This window comes from Neophocaena asiaeorientalis, unplaced genomic scaffold, assembly GCF_003031525.2.
Source record: "Neophocaena asiaeorientalis asiaeorientalis breed wild unplaced genomic scaffold, Neophocaena_asiaeorientalis_V1.1 scaffold7, whole genome shotgun sequence".
Lineage (NCBI taxonomy): Eukaryota > Metazoa > Chordata > Mammalia > Artiodactyla > Phocoenidae > Neophocaena > Neophocaena asiaeorientalis.
The window spans coordinates 6737580-6758887 of NW_020185337.1; the positions used below are offsets into that span (position 1 = coordinate 6737580).

Consider the following 21308-nt stretch of genomic DNA (forward strand, 5'->3'; position numbering starts at 1 on the left):
CCCGTGTCCCCCTGCATCGACAGGCGGACTCTCAACCACTGCGCCACCAGGGAAGCCCTCTCCTATGCTTTCTTTGAGAAGCCTTAACGTTTTGGTTTAAACATAGCTCTAAAGTCCATATCAAATTAATTTTCACATGTAGAGGGAGATAGGAGCCTCCCCTCCCCCAATTTGGATATCCAGTTGTTCCAGCACTATTTATTGGTTTTCCAATACTTTCCTGTCCTCACTGAATTGCTTTAGCATCCTTGTTAAAAAATTATGTATGGTCTATTTCTGTTCTCTCATCTGTTATATTTATCTATTTGCCTAGAAAGTCTTTAAGTCAGTATAAATCTTCTAACTTGGTTCTTTTAGAAGATTATCTGGGCTATACTAGTTTCCTTAAAATTCTGTATAAACTTTAAATGAGCTTGCCACTCCCTTCACAAAAAGCTTGCTGAGGGCTTCCCTGGTGGCGCAGTGGTTGGGAGTCCGCCTGCTGATGCAGGGGACGCGGGTTCGTGCCGGTCTGGGAAGATCCCACGTGCCGCGGAGCGGCTGGGCCTGTGAGCCATGGCCGCTGAGCCTGCCCGTCTGGAGCCTGTGCTCCGCAACGGAAGAGGCCACAACAGTGAGAGGCCCACATACCACAACAAAAAAAAAAAAAAAAAAAGCTTGCTGGGATTTTGATTGGAATTGCATTGAATCCATAGGTCGGTTTGGGGATCAGCATCTTAAGAATACTGACTCTTCCAATTGATGAACACAGTATATCTTTCCATTTTAAGTTTTCTCAGGAAAAGGAGTCGTAACGCGGACATCTTGCATAGCTTTCGTTATATTTATCCCTGAGTATTTTACGTTTCTGGATGCTACTGTAAGTGGAACTGTTTTTTTGTTTTCAGTTTTTTGTTTTCCAAAAGTTTGCTCTTAACATATGGGGACATACTGTGTCCTACGACATTGCTAAATTCATTTATCAATAATGCTGGTTAATTTTATAGATTTCTTAGGATTTTCTATACTCACAAACTATGTCATCTGTTAATAAAGACAGTTTCTTTTCAATCATTATGTCTTAGATTTCTTTTCCTTCCCTTACTACACTGCCTAGGACCTTTAGCACAATGCCAAATAAAAGGAGAGTAAACATCCTTGCCTTGTTCCCAACTGAGTGTGGAGAGCATTCAATAATTCAGTGTTGTATACCTATCATGCTAGCTGCAGGGTTTTCATAGATGGCCTTTAATAGGAGGAGGAAGTTCCTTTTACTCCTAGTTAGTTGAGTGTTTCTGACCATGAATGGGTATTGAGCTCTGCCAAAACAGTTTTACAGTATCTACTCAAATGATCTTCTTTTTCTAATTTACTTTGTTAATGTGGTAAGTTACATTCATTGATTTTGAAAATGTAGTCATGACATATTATTCTTTTTATATATTACTGGGATCAATTTGCTAATGAAGAATTTTTCTATCTATATTCAGGAAGGATATTGGTTTGTAATTTTCATTTATACAGTGTCCTTGTCTGGTTTTAATATCAGGATTATACTGGCCTCATAAAATGTTTCTTTCTACTCGATTTTCTAGGAGCTTATGTAATAGCAGTATTATTTTTTCTTCTTAAACGTTTGATAAGAGTTCACTAGTGAAGCTAATATTGGAAGATTTTTTGGTGCAAAATGTTTAAATTACAGATTCCATTTATTAGGTATACGGCTATTTCAATTGTTTTATTTCTTTGTGTTAGTTTTGCTAAACTGTGTTTTTCAAGCACTTTGTCTCTTTCATCTAAGGTATAGACTTCATTCGCATCAAGTTGTCCATAGCACCTCCTTATACTTTAGTGACTACAGGCTGTGGTGATGCCCCCTCTATCATTCCTGATATGGGCAATTTGGGCTTTCTCTCTTTCTTGATCAGTGTTCCTAGAGGGCTATTAACATTACTAATTTTTTCAAAGAATCAACTTTTGAGCTTGGTGGTATTTCCTATTTTTATCTGTTTACTATTTTGTTAATTGTTTCTTATTTTCATTATATCCTTCCTTTTATTTATTTTGGGTTTAATTTTCTCTCTTCTAGTTTCTTAAGGTATAAGCATAGCTCACTGATTTCAGGCCTTTAAAAACTGCTTTGGGTGTACTCCACAAATTGATATGTTGTGTTTTCATTACCATTCACTTCAATTCTCTTTCTAAATTTCCCTTGTGAGTACTTCTGTGATCCATGGGTTACTCAGATTCTTAATTTCCAGATATTTGGGGATTTTCTAGATGTTATATTTTTCTTATTTCTTTTTTTAAAAAATTAATTTATTTTATTAATTTATTTTTTTGGCTGCTTTGGGTCTTCGTTGCTGCGCGCGGGCTTTCTCTAGTTGTGGCACGTGGGGGCTACTCTTCGTTGTGGTGCATGGGCTTCTCATTGCAGTGGCTTCTCTTGTTGCAGAGCACAGACTCTAGGCACGTGGGCTCCAGTAGTTGTGGCACGTGGGCTCCAGTAGTTGTGGCAAGTGGGCACAGCAGTTGTGGCTAGCGGGCTCTAGAGCACAGGCTCAGTAATTGTGGCACACGGGCTTAGCTGCTCCGTGGCATGTGAGATCTTCCCAGACCAGAGACTGAACCTGTGTCCCCTGCATTGGCAGTTGGATTCTTAACCACTGCACCACCAGGGAAGTCCTCTTATTTCTAACTTAATGCTGTTGGAGACAGAAAACATACTCTGTATGCATTCAGCCCTCTGAAACTTACTGAGACTTAAAAGACCCAGTATATATCTATATGACTGTTCCATGTGTACTTGGGAATATGTATTTTGCATTTGTTGGGTGTAGCACTCTATAAATGTCAATTAGGTCAAGATGGTTAATCGTATTGTTCAAATTGTATAGAGCCTTCCGATTTTTTTTTTCTTGTTGTACTATCGTTTACTGAGAGAATGCAGTAAAGTTTCCAGCTGCAATTGTGGGTTCATATATTTCTCCGTCTAGCTGTGTCTATTTTGGCTTCAAGTATTTGGCAGCTTTGTTCATAAGTGTATACACATTTAATACTGTTATGTTTTCTTGATAAATTAGCCATTTTATCATTACCAAAAAAAAAAAAAGATTTAGTCTCCAATAACATTCCAGGTTTATATTTTCTAAAAGAAAGCCACAAAAGCTTTTTTATGCTTATTGTTTGCACGGTATACGCTTTTACTTTCTATTTGTTTGTGACTTTATGTTTCGAGTATGCTTCTTGAAATAACATTCAGTTAGTTGGGTCTTGCTTTTTTATCCATCTGTCAATCTCTGTCTTATTCTCTAAACTTTTGGTAGATCTTTGGTTCCTAATCAAAAACAAAATAACAGCTGGATAGAGGAGAAATATAACCCATTACATTTTCTAAGTTCTCATGTATCCCAACATTGTCTAAGTTCTCATGGAGCTCATGAAGGTATATTCAATACTGGAATATCCAGGACTTAAAGAATTTCTTAGGTCAGCAATTCTAAAACTTTCTCTTTTAACCTAAAACTACATAAGTATACAAAGACCCTTTTCCCCATGATGTTTACTTTAGAGCTAAAGAAAAAGTAGGTGATAATAAACAACAAGAAAGCAACATATACAAATCACTTATATGTTTTGTAAGAAAATAATATATGCTTATGCATATGATTTTATTACAAAATAACATTCAATTAACATAAAAGTAATCTAGTCTTTTTTTATTATACCTACCTTGATGGTAAGTTATAAATTATATGACTAGCCAAATTATATTTATAGCCAACAAACATCAACAATGAGTTTCACCATGCAAGTAAATCTGGGGAAATTATATATACATTTGTGTTAGTGTAACCACAGAGTGTGAATGTTTCATTTTTGAACCACAATGCCTATGTGGTTATATACTTAAAGTCTAATTTTGGAAAATTAGAGACCAAAAAATATGCAAATGTGCATTACTATACCATCAATGCACAGACAAGTAAACTGATGCTATAAAACTACTTTATCATTCAATAGCTAGAATGTTATCATTACTATTTAAGAGCTAAGACAGCAGCTCTAACCAAACAACAGCCAATCAAAAACATGACTAGACTGACAAAGTGTTCTCTCCCTAAATTTCAAATTTTTCAAATACCCATATATGCATAAGTACAGTGGAGCTCTGCAACATTACCATACATTGAATAGCAGCCAGACCTCTTAGCAGAATACTGAACTAGACTCCTCAAGTTCTAAAAAGGTTTTCATTTTCATTTATAAATCCCAAAGTTTTAGTAATCCTTAATATATAATTGATAAGTGGTTGGTCCTAATGTAAAATACAAGCAAACGAGACTCAATTTTTAACAATCAAGGAAAGAATTTCCACTACAGAACAATTCACAACCCAATAGGACCACACTATCACTGCTTCAGGGAACTGGCCTTAATAGATTAAAATCACTTTTATTCACAGCAATCATTGGTAATGTTAAGTATTTAAATAACTAAGAGGTTTTCATGCATATTTTAAACTTCTAAAAATTTTGTAGTGTATGTTGGTTTAATCCCATCATCACTAACATAATATTAGTGATACCTATCAGGTACTGGGTATTCTCTTAGGCTGCTTTCATTATAATGAGATTTCTAATCCTGAAACAACCATGTGGATATTAATACCTCCTTTGACAATGAGAAAATGAGTAAGTTGCACAAACAACTAGAAAGTGGTACAATCAGAATCTGAACTCAGATTTTTTTCATAGGAATATAAAAGTAGAGCGGGTTAATAGAAATATCACAAAATCAGAATTCAATTTGACTCTACAAAGTAAATGAAATATACAAGTGAGACACAATACACACCATAAATTGTATATTTAAACCCATGCGACTTCCTCCATTAGCTTATTGACAAGTTTACCTTAGATTTAAAACAGCAAGAAAGCAAAGCTCCTGTGATTTAATTCCGTAAGTATTTAACTACCCATTTGTTGACTATTCCTTTTTAGTATGCCCTCCAAAACACAATTAGCAATTTATATTTTTAGATAATAAATTCATAAGAATACATTTTTTTTTTTTTTTTTTTTTTTATTTTCTCTGAGTATATGCCCAGTAGTGGGATTGCTGGGTCATATGGTAGTTCTATATTTACTTTATTTATTTATTTTTTTTGCCGTACGCCGGCCTCTCACTGCCGTGGCCTCTCCCGTTGTGGAGCACAGGCTCCGGACGCACAGGCCCAGCGGCCATGGCTCACGGGCCCAGCAGCTCCGCGGCATGTGAGATCCTCCCAGCCAGGGGCACGAACCCGCCTCCCCTGCATCGGCAGGCGGACTCTCAACCACTGTGCCACCAGGGAAGCCCAAGAATACAATTTTAATGTTTACTTTTCAAGTGAACTTTAATTGCCAGTAAATGAGATAAAAGATAATGAACATTTTATTTTCTTTAACTTGTAACCACTACCTTAAAGCCTCCAAACACTTCAGCCCACACTTACCTCTTCCGTCTCTAAATGCCTGATTTTAATTACATTAGATTTCAGTCTTTTTTTTTTTTTTATATACCAAAGACCCTGGTGGAATGTTGAACATACGGCAATCATTCAAATCTTCGCTCAAGGATTTGACCAAGGCACTAGAGTTCTTAAAAAGTATCATCTTGTGTGCAGTCTCACTTAAGTTTGGGGTAATTTTACCACATATAAAATCCCATAAGTAAATTTTACGACCAAAAATGTCATTACAATCAATTTTGGTAATGATGGTTACACAGACAGATGTGAAAGTGAGTTCCCAGTTCCAGAAACCCTCCAGAGTTTCATCTACAATTTATGATACTGTTACTTTGTGAAATTGCATCCGAAGTTTCAATTAATGGAACTACACGGGTGGATAGGTATAAACAAATTTTTAGAATGAGCAACTTGTTAACTTTCTAGATCCCTACAGTCTCACTTTTAAAAAAAAGAATATTAATCACTTTATAGGATTCTAAACAAAGGGGTAGGACTCTAGACTCATGTATATGAGTTATTCCCAAATTGACCACTCATAAATAAAAGACTAACTAAATCAGTAAAGCACCTATTTTATAGGTCACTCTCCAAAACTTAACAGATATGCTTGCAATATTCAGCAGTGTCCATTTTCTTTCCAGCATGAATCAGTAACTCATATTAATATCACTAGACAGTAGCAAATCAACAATTTTTGACCCTATATTCTCGATCCACATTGTACATCATGACCAAATACAAACATATATACGGATATCTAAAACAGAATTAGATGCACACACAGATAACTAAAATTAAATTTTCATGAAACCATATTTAACCTTACTACGACCGCTGTTTTCTAATTATTTTCTATTCCATTCCTTTTGTTGTTGTTTAGTGCTGGCTGTGATCTACTATGGGATTTCAAACAATGGTCTACATGTTCCATACTCTAACTTTGCCACACCAAATAATCTATACACAGAGAAAAAATATTGCAAAACACTATAGGGAAGCATGTGGTAGACTGAATTATTGGTCCCTGTTTTTCACTCCTGTGTAATTGAATTATATACCCACATGCCTAACATGGCCTCATGGTGGGCATAATGTATTTTTCCACCCCTTGACTTGGGCTTGGCCATGTAACTTACTTTAGGGATATTAATGGACATGACACAAGAAAACTTAAAATATGCCTCTGTGGCTGGACGTTCAACGATTAACTGTGAGAAGAATATTTCCCAGGTACCTTTTCAACCTAGGTCCCACAATGAGACAACTACAACAGACCTGAACTTGGCACCAGCTTGAAGAAGAGCTTCCCCAGTTGACCCACAGACACATGAGCAAGAAATAAATAATGCATTTATTTATAATGCAATTATATAATAAACCTATGCCCTGAGATTTTATAAGTTTGTTACACAGCAGCAACTGACTAATAAACAGTATGAGGTATGACTTATTTTGGATCAAAAGGTACATGACCCCAGGATTTTCTATAACTATCCAAACCTATCTTAAGGACACAGTCTATTAGAAAGTTTTCCCCCTAAGACCCTGCTTTCCCAAAATCTAACAAGTTTTGAGGTAAAATAAACAAGCAAAACCTCAGAACAGAAAAAATTATTCAAATACCTTCTTTGTGCATGAGTAGTGCACACAAACACATACACACACAGAAAAAAAAGGTTTTAAAAAATAGAATATTTCTTCTAAGATGGGAAAATTTCACTCAATACTCTTTACAGCAAAGACTCTTCTAGTAGGACATTAAAAATAATTCACTCTAAAATTGAGACATTCTTTTAAAGAAAAAGTATCTCCAAGTTAAGTTGTCTAGAATAATCACCTTGATATGATCCTACCTTATTCTTGGAGTATGTCAAGGAATTTTCTGAAATGAAAAAAAAAAAAGAATATTATTACTTAAATGCTGTTTGTGAATTACTCTGCAAACAAATAGTATAAATATCAAGCCAGTAATAAATTACTTTAATAGTTCCAGAAGATATAATTTCTACATGAATAACATAGCAAACATTAAAAAATTTTATCCTTACAGTATGATTCCAAAATTCTCAACCCAACACACATACCAGAGCCAAACAGGTAAGACCAACCTAATTTCCCCAGAATCATCTGTTTCTGTGCGGGCCCCCAAGTGTCTACTAACTGCTGCAAATTCATCCACGGCTACCTCAGAATAGCTTGGGTTCCAGAAACTCATCTTAAGAATACAGTGAGAGTGCTCTATCCTACCTTTTCATGTGTTAGCCTTATGAAGTAAGCGTTTACATTTGAAGAGCTAGCAAACAAAACATACAACAAAGGGGCAAAAAGGAAGACTTTAGATTATCTGGACAACCATTCTCTAACCAGACAAAAAGCAAAACAGCTTTCTCGTTCTTGCTTTCTGCTTCAAGAATCACAAGAACGTTTTTTACTGGTCTGTTTACAAATTTTTCTGGCAAATAGTAAACAGTCTCCTTTTCTCAGCAATTTGAAAAATTCAAGAAAAATGTTCTTGCTGCAAAATAAAGTCTTAAAATGTTCTTCCGCCATAATATAAAAAACCAATCAATACTACTAAGAGTTCTTATCAAGAGGTACTTTGCTCTTCTCAGAGCAGTCAAAAGGGCAAATCAAAAGAGCAGGCAATAATTTAAGTCAGCTACAAAGTTGTGAAAAATCTAGGGAGGTAATTAAACTTCAATCATCTAGCAGCCCTGAGGCTCACTCTCTCCTTACTCTGCCATTCTTCCCCTGTTATCTTGGCTACCAACACGCACTCCTCAAATCTTACAGCGGTGGATTTCTTAGTTGAAGCACACTTGTTCAACACAAAAGAGGCTGTGGTTAAGTCATGATTTTCCATCTGACACAGTGAACATGAACTGCAGCCCATCCCTGGTCTGCCTCACTCTGGCCAAAGAGAAATGATCTCAATCATATTTCTCACTCATCTGTGTTCTAATTTAAAGCCATATTTTCAAGTAAGTATTGAAAGCTGATCAATTTTAGAAGGTACTAGAGCAGCACTGTTCAACAGAAATATAATGCAAGCCCAAATGCGAACCACATGTGTACCTTAACGTTTTCTAGTAGCCATATTAGAGTAAAAGAAACAGATAAAAGTAATGTTAATATATTTTAACCCAATAGATCCAAAATATTATCATTTCAACATACAATGAAAGTAAACAATTATTAATGAGATACCTTTACATTCACATAAAGCCTTTGAAATCCAGAGTATATTTTCTAGTTCTGCACATTTAATTCAGACTAATCATATTTCAAGTGTCCAATAGCCACATGTGGCTATTGGCTACAGTATGGGACAGTGCAGATTTTTAGTCTACTAATCTTTCCTAGGGATCACTAGATACCTGTTATTATTCTTTCATGAACTGCATAAGAGATTAAAAGATTGAAGGATGCTGAATATAAAAATGGATCTCCTTTACTGAAGTGAAAATTTCAAAGGGCTTATAGAAGTATAGAGATTTTTCTCTAGAAAGTAGGTTGCAACCATAATCTAAGGAAAACTGATGAATTTCAGGAGCCAGAGAAGATAATTCTTTGCACAGATGCAGAATTAAATAATAGTTTCTTTTTCTATAGAATCAGTTTTAGTGCTGGAAGGATTCAAAGTGAGATTTCAAAGATCATGAAACTGAGATTAAGTGACTTGATCGTGATACACAAGCGCTATTGTCACTATCAGTACTGAGAAAAATATTCATTCAGAGTTAAATTTTTATTCGTTTTTAATTATCCTTTTTCGAAAAACATTACCTATCCTGTGTGTCCTTTGTGCACCTACATAGGTATCAAAAATTCGCTGCAATTCACATTTTCCAGTCATCTGTCGTAAGAGCCATTTCATCCAAAATCGAAAGAAGTGCCCATAGAAGAACTCCCACAAAGAAATAAACATTTTTTCCTGGAGAAGGAAATATATGACAGGTTTAACGACCTTAAATTGGATTTAGAAAAAGAGAAAAAATTAGTGTATCCAACTCATCAAATCCCATATTATATTAATAGATATAATGTTGTTCCATTGTGTCTATTTTGTAGTAGTGTTTGGGCATCTAAGAAAACAATGCCAGGTGTAATATATACCATTTAGATTAATTAAATGATGCTGGCCAAATGGTTAATTTATCATTTTAAACAATTAACTGTAAAAATCAAACTACTTACTTAGATCCAAGCCCTCAGTTCACTATTTAATTTCTTATTCTTTGAGAACAGGGCTCAACAGTTCAACAACAAAAGGACCCCACCTAAAGCAACAATTAAATCAAATATACCATATATCAGAATTGTTTGTATAAAGAATAAGTCTTCTTAACCCCTGTGGATAATCCCAGTTACAGCTGTCCCACAGTCAGGTGATGGCAGCAAATAAAAACACTACATATGGCTTACAAATGAAGTACACAAACTGAACACGGAATAGATCACACCCTGGCTAATTGTTGATTTTCCATTCAACAGGTGAACGGCAGAAATACTAAGAAGGGTAATAGACTACATCCTCGATAAAACTGAATCTTTATGCCATAAGAAAAATCTTCGGCTCCTAAATGAAGCGGGGTCAGGGAAATGAAAGTCAGGAGGAGTTACTTAAAAACAAAAATGCTCATCTCTTTCCTGCCTTAAACATTCCCACAGACAGATCATCTCCCGAGGGACTGTCAAATTCGAGATCCCCGCAGGTTAGTGCAGAATCAGTGCACAGAGACTTGCTCAACTGTGATTTTAAAATGAATCCATCTGGTCCACGCTCATCAGGACAAAAGAAGCCGAACTGCAAAGCGGAGGGAACGCCTGCCTCACGGCGCCTGAGCTCCCCAGCCCTCTGGGAGCCGCTGCGCCGCCGAGCCCCCCTCCCGGAGCTTGGCCGAGCCCAGCTCGTGCCCTGCCCGCGAGTGGGAGGGAACCGCTCGCACAAAGCCCCGTCGGCACGGCAGCCCCGCGGGACTTTCCGTAGGACACCGCGGGGCTCGCGCGCCTTCAGCGCAGCCGCACCCAAGCTGCACCGGGCGAGAGGAAAAGAAACAGCAGCCACCTCACGGGAACGGGAAGAACTAGGAGGAGCTGGAGCTGCCTCGGTTTCCCCGACTGCAAACTGCCGGCAACGGAAACGACGCTACTCGCGGTACGCTCCCTGCAAGCACCGCGACCCGGAAGTCGGGGAGCGAAGCGGCGGGAACGCCTTCCCCGGCACACGGCCCGGCCCCGCCCCGCCGCCCTGGCCGATTGGCCCGAGCTCCACCAATCGCTATCTCTGAAAGCATGTCGAGCTGGGCTGCCCCGCCGCGCGTGCTCGGATTCTAGGGACGCCCGACGGTTTCCCTGGCAACCACTACCTTGTGGCACGCCCCGCGCCAAAGATCGGTCTTCGGCAGAGCGGCTCCGTAGATTTTTCTCGCCTTAAATTTCAGGTCTTTTGCGCAAGCTGAAACGGTGTACTTACTCCTAGATTCCAAGCACGGGAGAAGCGATGTGCTTTGCGTAACTTTCATACCGCCAAGGTAACAAAAGTGCTTTCACCTGCATTTAATCTTAATTCTGTGAAGTAATTAGTAACAGTCCCACTTTATGGATGAGGAAACAGAATTTACGTTGAATGACTTGCCCATGGCTACTACGTGGCAGATACGGAGAGCCCTGTACGTTGAGTAAAGAAGTTTAGACTTTGTCCTGTAATGATAAACATCTAATAGTACATGGAACATTTATTCCTTAGCTGTTTTTTTCTTGAAAAAGTAACTTATGCACATGACTTTTAAAAAAAATCCAACCTCAAACAGTACATTCATTAATTCAAGTATCTGTTAATTGGCCGTTGATGCATCAGGCAGTGTTCTAAGAGGGAGTCATACATTAAATAAATGCAAATATTTAGTATGTCAAGTGGTACTAAAGGGGTATTAGGGAAGGGAGGGAGAGTTTCTACATACAGTGTAGACAGGGGAGTCTCCGTGTTAAGGTGACATTTGACCAGTGTTCAGAATGAAGTAAGGGAGTGAGAGTATCTGGAGGAAGAGTATTCCAGACACTAGAAAGGCAAGTGCAAAGACATACTTCATAAGGTGGAGGAATAGCAAGAAGGGCAGTATGCCTGGAGGAGAAAGAACAAGGGGAGAGTAAAATACAAGTACAAAGGACAATTTACACTGAAAAATAACTTCCACCCACCCATGCACAACTCCTGGTCCCTCATCCTCCTTTCTCGAAAGCAACCAGTATTAGTTGCTTGTTTGTACCTTCAGGGACATTCTATGCGAATATATATATACACCCCCTCCATCCCCTTGTTAGCACAAACTGAAGCAGCAGTGCACACTTTTCCACACCTCAAACAACATTTTTTTAAAAGGTGCTAATTGTAAAACGCTCGACATGTGAAGGGTGCATAAGCCATCATCCCTGCCCCATAGAAGCAACTAACTTGGTAATGAAATCTGGACATATATTATAATAATAAAACAGACTCGGATCTTGAAAGGAACTTAAAGATCATCTCAATGAATATTTTTTATTGTACATAAAAAGATTCAAAAAGGCAAAGTACACAGCGAAATTGTCAAATTAAGAACTAGAAACAAACCTATATTTCAGGTGTCTCTCTATTATTACACAAAACCTTCATAGAATAGAAAGTGAAATAATTCTGTAGTACAATTATAAAATCCTTTTACCTTTTCAATATGCTACACTGAGAGTTGGGGGTGGTGGTGCAGAGAGGAACCCTTCTGCTGGTCTCCATGCTACCTGATGGCCCACTTCTATCCATGTTTTTCTCCAAGAGAGGAGAATGCTCACCTGTTTGGTCAGAACCTGAGAAGTTGGTTGAACTGCATTTATTGGAAGCAGGATCACTGTCTATTAAAATGCCATGTGCGTATGGATTTCCTCTTCTCTCTTCCATGAATTCATTTGCATATAACTAGCAGATACAATAAACCAGTCCTGTGCCTATTGGCCTTCTATCTTTCTCATTTTATTGTCTTTCTTCTTTGTGGCTGGCTAAATGGTGGTTAGATCCTAAGATTAGAATTCTGGCTTCAAGGAGAAAGTGGGACCTACTTAGGTCTCTGAACTAAATTGTGTGCTTCTACCAGGCCTTATCAGATACACCTACATGGAAGAAAGAGGCTATGGTGTAATGGAGTTTGGTTATATTTTTGTGTAGTACTGAGGAATCTCTGCTTTTCTTGGATGCTCAGACTAAACAACAAAGGCACTGTTGATTTTAGAAACTGCTTAATGGAAAGAGTTGTTTGTATGACTGTTAATCAACAATTTGTTACAGTGTTTGGGGTTTGATCCATGGAGGACCCAAATAAAATATCAAGCCCTCTTGTGGAGTGTGTGAAGTCTGGAACACAGCGAGTTTATACTGAGAAGGAAAACTGTATACTCCTTTCACTAACAGTGAAATGGATTACTTCTGCAGAAGCATTAAAAATGTTATGGACAGTGGCAACCCTGACTGGTTTTATGATGATTTGTGTTGCATTTTCCTGAAACTAAGTTAGACACTGTGCTTAGGGGGAACCCCTCGTGTATGGATTCCCCATATAATTTTTTTTAATGGAAGGACAAGGAAATACACAGAATGCCAAGGCAAATTTGTTCTCACAGCTACTAGTAACGGGGTTTACCAATGAAAATTTAAGCTATGCAAAATTAAGCTAATCGGCTGGGGTGAAGATATTAACCAGAACAAAGGAAATAACCATTGAATCAGGTAGAACTATTTATATGATTGGTTTTTTTTAAAAGAAAAAGGGTGAGGGAGAGTAAGGAAGCAAGAATTTTGACAGATTCCCTACAGAGGGTTTGGTGGCACATTAACAATAGTTGGGAGCAGGGAAAACTATTCAGGCTCCTGTGTTGGCCTCACCTAAGTTAATCTATCAGATCTGTTCCAATTATCGCAGCCTGGATGAGTTTAGGGCTAAGGATGCTGAAATAGGGAAATAAGGTGGATTTAGCACAGGGACAATTGACCCCTGTTAGGAGGTCCAAGATTGTATGATACAGTTTATGTTGAGCGGCGGAGGACAGTGGAAAACCTCTGGGGGATTATCGAACGATGATGCAAAATGTACCATAATATCATCAGGGGAATGGAAGGGCAATACTAAGGTATGAAAATTGAAGTTTGGAGCAAATGAAAATGTTATGGTAGGCAGCACCAGAATCATGATGAAGCTGAAGCTGGAGAAATAAGAAAGTAGGAACTACCCAGTGCCTCCTTGTATCTGAATCTGTAATTACAGTAGATGTGATGAAGTTCCTTGTCACTACCAGCTTAAAGCCAAATGTCTTTTAAGAGACAGAGAAGTCTGCCCTTTATGGATTTTTAATTAGACGCCCAAAATGGGAGCCCTGAAAATTGCTCAGACCTTCCTTTGGAGTAAATATCAGGCAGTGTCAGATTGGGGAAGGACACAGTAAATCTCATCTCTCATTAGGAAACAATGGGAGCAGAATCTCCACTAATGCTTTCTATTAATCCTCTGTGGCCCAGGAGAAAAGACCCATGGGAATAACTGTTAGCCATCATGATTTGAACAAGGTAGTTACCATGACTTAAATTAGTGTCTGTTCTGCCAAGCACTGTAGAAACTGCCTAAGACGTTGAACAAGCTAACGTTCAACAAGCTAAACAAGCTGCTTTTGTGATAGATTCACCTATGCTACCTTCTTTATTTTAAATTTACTTAACTATAGTTGATTTACAATATGGTGTTAGTTTCAGGTGTACAGCTTCAGAGTCGTTTCCATTATAGGTTATTGTTCAATATGGTTCCATGGGCTATACAGTAAATCCTTGTTGTTTATCTATTTTATATATAGTGGTATGTATCTATTAATCCCAGACTCCTAATTTATTCCCCCTCCCCTTTCTTCTTTAGTAAACATAAATTTGTCTTCTATGTCTGTGAGTCTGTTTCTGTTTTGCAACTAAGTTGATTTGTTTTTTTTTTTAGATTCCACATATAAGTGATATCATATGATATTTGTCTTTCTCTGTCTGATTTACTTCACTTAGTGTGATCATCTCTAGGTCCATCCATGTTGCTGCAGATGGCATTAGTTCATTCTTTTTTATGGCTGAGTCATATTCCATTGTCTATATGTGCCACATCTTATTTATTCATTCATCTGTCGTTGGACATTAGGTTACTTCCATGTCTTGGCTATTGTAAATAGTGCTGCTATGAACATTGGGGTGCATGTAACTTTTTTTTTCCGACTTTTCTGGATATATGCCCAGGAGTAGAATTGCTGGATCATATGGTAGTTCTATTTTTAGTTTTTTAAGGAACCTCCAGACTGTTTTGCATAGTGGCTGTACCAATTAACATTTCCACCAACAGTGTGGGAGGGTTCCCTTTTCAGCTATGCTATCTTCTTGATCTCACTCTCAGAATGAGATCGGTTTGCTTGTGCATGAGAAGGAATGTGTAATATATTTATGGTCCTTCTTCAAGGACATCTGGCCTCTCCAGCTCACTGCTACAATTTGGTGAGAGTGGACTTAGATATGATCACCATCAAAATTAATTCATTATACTGATTACATTATGATCATTCCCCACCTTGGAAGGAGAAACTCAGGAGATTTGAGAGCTATCATGGCATGTATGACTAGATGAATCAATCTAGTTAAGATTTAAAGCCTATTTTTCAGATTTCCTTCCCATTTAGGTCACCACAGAGCACTGAGTAGAGTTCCCTGTGCTATACAGTAGGTTCTCATTAGTTACCTATTTTATACATAGAAGTGTATATATGAAGGGATATCTGTATACGTATAACTGATTCACTTTGCTGTACAGCACAAACTAACACAACATTGTAAAGCAATTATACTCCAAAAAAAATTAATAAAAAAATAGGACACGTACACATTGGTAAGCAAAACAATGCTTGGAAAATAAAGACGGTAGATTAAATTAAAAAGATTTAGAGCTTAGTGAAATCAGTGAAATTTCTAAAAATAACTTTGGGCCACCAGAGGTGTTTTATAAATGGTAAACAATAAATTACTCCCCCTCCAGGACTCTGTCAATAAAAAGGAGACACAACACCTTACAGGAATATTTGGCAAGCTATGAAAAATATGTAATGGGTAGTGGCCCAAGGATTCTGCTGAGACCCTACGATTCTCACACATTCATACATAATTTTAAATGTTTCTGACACAATACATGCAAATTGGAGGCTTTGAATGAAATATAATACTGCCACCTCGTGGCGACCACTGGGATTTTGGGACTCAAAAAGTTCCTGATGAGAGGCAGAGTCAAGATGGCTGTGTGGAAAGACACGGAGTTAGCATCTCCCCACAACTAGGGCGCCTGATGGCCGCTGGTGGGAGACTCTGAAGCCCAAGAAGAGGGGAGGAACCCCAAAGTGAACCGGCGGCTTGCGGGACCTTGGTTCACGAGCCCAGGGTCAGGCCGAAGCTCCTGCAGTGGGAGCTCTGAGTCCAAACCACTGGATTAACAGAGAACCTCAGACCCCAGGGAATATTCATCGGAGTGAGGTCTCACGGAGTTCCTCATCTCAGCACCAAAACCCAGCTCTACCCAATAGCCTACAAACCCCAGTGTTGGAAGCCTCAGGCCAAACAACTGGTAAGACAGGAACACAATCCCACTCATTAAAAAAAAAAAAAAAATGAGACGGCAAAAAATATGTCACAGATGAAGGAGCAAGGTTAAAACCTACAAGACCAAATAAATGAAGAAGAAATAGGTAATCTACCTGAAAAAGAATTCAGAGTAACGATAGTAAAGATGATCTAGAATCTCGGAAATAAAGTGGAGGCATGGATTGAGAAAATACAAGAAATGTTTAACAAAGATCTAGAAGAACAAAAGAATAAACAGATGAACAACACAATAAATGAAATAAAAAGTACACTAGAAGGAATCAATAGCAGAATAACTGAGGCAGAAGAACAAATAAGTGAGCTGGAAAACAAAATGGTGGAAATAACTGCGGAGGAGCAGAATAAAGTGAAAAGAATTGAAGACAATCTCAGAGACCACTGGGACAACACTAAACGCACCAACATTTGAATTATAGGGGTCCCAGAAGAAGAAGAGAAAAAGAAAGGGTCTGAGAAAATATTTGAAGAGATTATAGTTGAAAACTTGCCTAAAATGGGAAAGGAAATAGTCACCCAAGTCTAGGAAGCACAGAGTCCCATACAGGATAAACCCTGGGAAAAACACACCAAGACACATATTAATCAAACTAACAAAAATTAAATTTAAAGAAAAAATATTAAAATCAGGAAGGGAAAAACAAAAAATAACATACAAAGGAATACCCATAAGGTTATCAGCTGATTTTGCAGTGGAAACTCTGCAGGCCAGAAGGGAGTGGCAGGATACACTTAAAGTGATGAAACAGATAAACCTACAACCAAGATTACTCTTCCCAGCAAGGATCTCATTCGATGGAGAAGTCAAAAGCTTTTCAGACAAGCAAAAGCTAAGGGAATTCAGCACCACCAAACCAGCTTTACAACAAATGCTAAAGAAACTTCTCTAGGCGGGAAACAGAAGAGAAGAAAAAGACCCACAAAACAAACCCAAAACAATTAAGAAAAGGGTAATAGGAACATACGTATCAATAATAACCTTGAATGTAAATGGATTAAATGCCCCAACCAAAAGACACAGACTGGCTGAATAGACAAAGAAACAAGACCCATATATATGCTGTCTACAATGTAGAGACCCACTTCAGGCCTAGGGACACATACAGACTGAAAGTGAGGGGATGGAAAAAGATATTCCAGGCAAATGGAAATCAAAAGAAAGCTGGAGTAGCAATACTCATATCAGATAAAATGGACTTTAAAATAAAGAATGCTGCTAGAGACAAGGAAGGACACTACATAATGATCAAGGGATCAATCCAAGAAGAAGATATAACAATTATAAACATATGCATCCAACATAGGAGCACCTCAATACATAAGGCAACTGCTAACAGCTATAAAAGAGGAAATCGACAGTAACACAATAATAGTGGGGGACTTTAACACCTCACTTACACCAATGGACAGATGATCCAAACAGAAAATTAATATGGAAACACAAGCTTTATTATTATTTTTATTTTGCAGTACGTGGGCCTCTCACTGTTGTGGCCTCTCCCATTGCGGAGCACAGGCTTTGGACGTGCAGGCTCAGCTACCATGGCTCACGGGCCAGCTGCTCCGCGGCATGTGGGATCTTCCCTGGCCAGGGCACGAACCCGTGTCCTCTGCATCAGCAGGCGGACTCTCAACCACTGTGCCACCAGGGAAGCCCCATTTTTTTTTAAGTATAAAATGAAGATAATCATAGCATATTAGGTAGATGTTATTGGTATCTTCATTTCACACCTTTAAAAAAAGACTGAAATGTTGTGAGGACTTAACGAGATCATATATGCAAACTGTTTAGCCCAGAGTCTGGCACAAATGTCACTTCCTACTACAGGACAATAAAGTTATTGAGCACTCACCTCGAGCCCGGCAGTGGGGAGCTTTCCCATAGTTTCTCCCTTTTAATAACCAGCAGCCCTGGCAAGCGGTTCAGGACTCGGAAGTGCCGAGCCGTAGGGTAGGAGGCAAAGGGTGCAGTTCGGTGAAGCGAGCTCCCAGAGGGCTGGTGTGCAGGGTGGCCGGAGGGAAGGGGGAGGGAGGGGGTCCGCCACCCCGCGACGCCGGGGAGCGGGGCGCAGGCGCCGTGCGTGTCCATCCTCTGCAGGCAGCGTGAGCGCTGCCGCTCTGCTCTTCGCGTCGTGCTGTCGGTTGCAGCCCGTCGAGTCAGCTCCATGAGGACCAGGCATGTGAACTTGCTGGCCGCGCTCGTCGCCGTCTTGCTCTTCAGTTTCTCCTGCTTCTGCATCTCCAGGATGACTCACAACAGTAAGCGGCGGCTGGCTTCTCTCGCTTGCTTCTCGCCTCCCGGGCTTCGGGGCTCCGGGATGACTGGGGAGGCCGGGTCGGAGAGAAGGGGAGAGACGTACTAGGAGCTTTCAGATGTAGGGCACCCTCCCCCCCACACACACCACGCCCTTGTCCGCCGGCAGTTAAACTGTAACGGGTGTCCCTGGTCCACCGGGTGGCTGTGACCTCCGCCGGGCGCGCGCGCCAACCAATGGTTGGTGTGCGCGGCTGCCCGGTCCTCTCTTGCGTCTGCAGGCTCCTTTTCTCTCAGAGGTTCAGGGGCCCCTTCTGTGCCCACCTTTCCCCACACTTCGTCGTTTCCTTCCCCAGCGTTTTCAGGGAAATGTGAAGGTCTGACTTAAAGAACTCCTCTTACACAGCCAGCAAATCTCTCCTTTTTCGTGTCCTACGTTATAGTTTTGAGCCACACTGGAAGGCTCCCTAAAGTATTTGTTTTGCGAAGCTGAAAAGGGATGAGATGACGGAGACGTGATCAACAATTTAGAGCGCTGGTTTAGCACCTGAACTTTCTCAAATGGACCGTGTGCGTTACCACTTTGAAACGCACCAAGGTTTTTAGTTTATTGCTGTCTGTAGGGTTGCCAATTTAGCAAATAAAAATAGAGGTTGAGGGTTTCCCTGGTGGCGCAGTGGTTGAGAGTCCGCCTGCCGATGCAAGGGACACGGGTTCGTGCCCCGGTCCGGGAGGATCCCACATGTCGCGGAGCGGCTGGGCCCGTGAGCCATGGCCGCTGAGCCTGTGCGTCCGGAGCCTGTGCTCCGCAACGGGAGAGGCCACAACAGTGAGAGGCCCGCGTACCGAAAAAAAAAAAAAAAAAAAAAAAAGAGGTTGACCAGTTACATTTGAATTTCAGATGAACAGTGCATAAGTTTGAAGTATAAAAACCGCATGGGATATATTTATACTGAAAACATTATTGTTTATCTGAAATTCAAAGTTAACTAGGTTTCCTGTATTTTCTCTTTCAACTCTAGTCCGTAGTGAATATTTTAGCGTTCATATGGTTGAATTTTGAATTTAAGACGTAGGAACCCTGCAAATATATTAACTCAGCCTTCCAAGATTATTCTTAGGTTGCTTTCGGTTAAATTTTCATTCTTCTTATTAAACATATTTATGTATAACTCAGGGTGCACACAGAGTAATCTTGGTAGTAGCATGGACTGTCAAGTTTAGAAGTGGCTTTAATCCTCTAATGTTTATATCATCCCTCTCATTAATGTTAAAATTGTTTTAGTCCCTTACTACTAAATTTTGTCATGTACCCACAATATCAACATTTTACCCCATTTGTTTGAAAGATCAGAAATGTATATTAATTTATCTGATTTATACGACTAATCTTCAATCATTTATACACTTTTATTCGTCATTTTCTATAAAGAATATTATCCAAATGTGTTTTTATTTATTTTAGAACAATTAACAACGTGCACTCTTATAACAAAAACCGTTACTCGTAATTAGAAAGAAAAATGGTAACTTCTTCTTACAGTAATTTTGGAAGGCAATTTAGATTGGTAACCTCAGAAGGCATTTTAATAGTTTGTATTCTTATAATGAAACGGTAGACTTTGCGATACATACAGTCATTTTGATGTGTTTTTCAGTTATGACCAGCATAAAGAAGTTTGGTTCTCCCCAGTGTTTATATTCCCATCATTTGTATGTTCAAGTTCAGAAAATGAGATACTGTTCCTTAGAATACACTACTCTTAAAAGAGCAGATAAAACAGGTTTTTCATTTTCTATGTATGTGTTTCTATAGAAACTAGTTCTAAAATAATTAGGAAATCAATTCTAGTACTGTAATGAGATGTTCTTACATCAACAAAACACAAATTTCATTTAGTTTCTAAAGTAGTGATTTAAAAAAATTTTTTAACATCTTTATTGGAGTATAATTGCTTTACAATGGTGTGTTAGTTTCTGCTGTATAACAAAGTGAATCAGCTATACATATACATATATCCCCATATCTCTTCCCTCTTGAGTCTCCCTCCCTCCCACCCGCCCTATCGCACCCCTCTAGGTGGTCACAAAGCACCGAGCTGATCTCCCTGTGCTATGCGGCTGCTTCCCACTAGCTATCTATTTTTCATTTGGTAGTGTATATATGTCCATGCCACTTTCACTTCATCCCAGCTTACCCTTCCCCCTTCCCGTGTCCTCAAGTCCATTCTCTACGTCTGCGTCTTTATTCCCGTCCTGCCCCTACGTTCTTCAGAACCATTTTTCTTTTTAGATTCCATATATATGTATTAGCCTATGATATTTGTTTTTCTCTTTCTGACTTATGAAGTAGTGATTTTTATAAAACACCAAAATAATCCCAATGTTTTAAAAATTTGATCTTTAGTTATAATTCTTATCAATGAAAATTTGGGAATGTTTATTAGAAAGATAGCCACCACCTAGTGCTTTATTCTTTCCCTACTTTAAAATTAATTTTTATGTGTAGATAAATAATTTTTAATCTTTTAATTTCTTTTTGTAAGCTCAGTAGTATTAATAATTTGTTCAACAAATATGTAAGCTTCATGAGGTGAGGAATTTTTTTTCCTGTTTTTGCCTGTTTGATTCACTACTGTGTCCTCAGGATCTTGAAAAATGTCTGACATATAATACGTATGCTAAATATTTGTTGAGTGAATGAATTTAAAAAGTACCTATTCATGTTGTAGGAACTACGCAAATAAATTTTTTTAAAACCCTTGCTTTCATGGGGCTTACATTCTGGTTAGGGGAAATAAACAACAAACACGAGTGATGTAATTGCTGTATGATGTCAGGTGTTGGCAGGGGCAGGAGAGAGAAAG

The 21308-nt window shown here is 38.8% G+C and overlaps 1 protein-coding gene across 1 annotated transcript in view; it reads right to left on the bottom strand.

Annotated features, from left to right (window-relative positions):
• ELMOD2 (ELMO domain containing 2) overlaps positions 1 to 10674 on the bottom strand; it is a 28963-nt gene extending 18289 nt beyond the window's left edge. The window contains exons 1-3 of the mRNA XM_024736226.1: positions 10563 to 10674; positions 9281 to 9428; positions 7348 to 7376 (exon numbers count right to left, since the gene is read on the bottom strand). Of these exons, the coding sequence (XP_024591994.1) occupies positions 7348 to 7376; positions 9281 to 9422 (171 nt within the window). The 5' untranslated portion in view covers positions 9423 to 9428; positions 10563 to 10674. The remainder of the gene's footprint in view (positions 1 to 7347; positions 7377 to 9280; positions 9429 to 10562) is intronic.
• Between the last annotated feature and the right edge of the window lie 10634 nt (positions 10675 to 21308).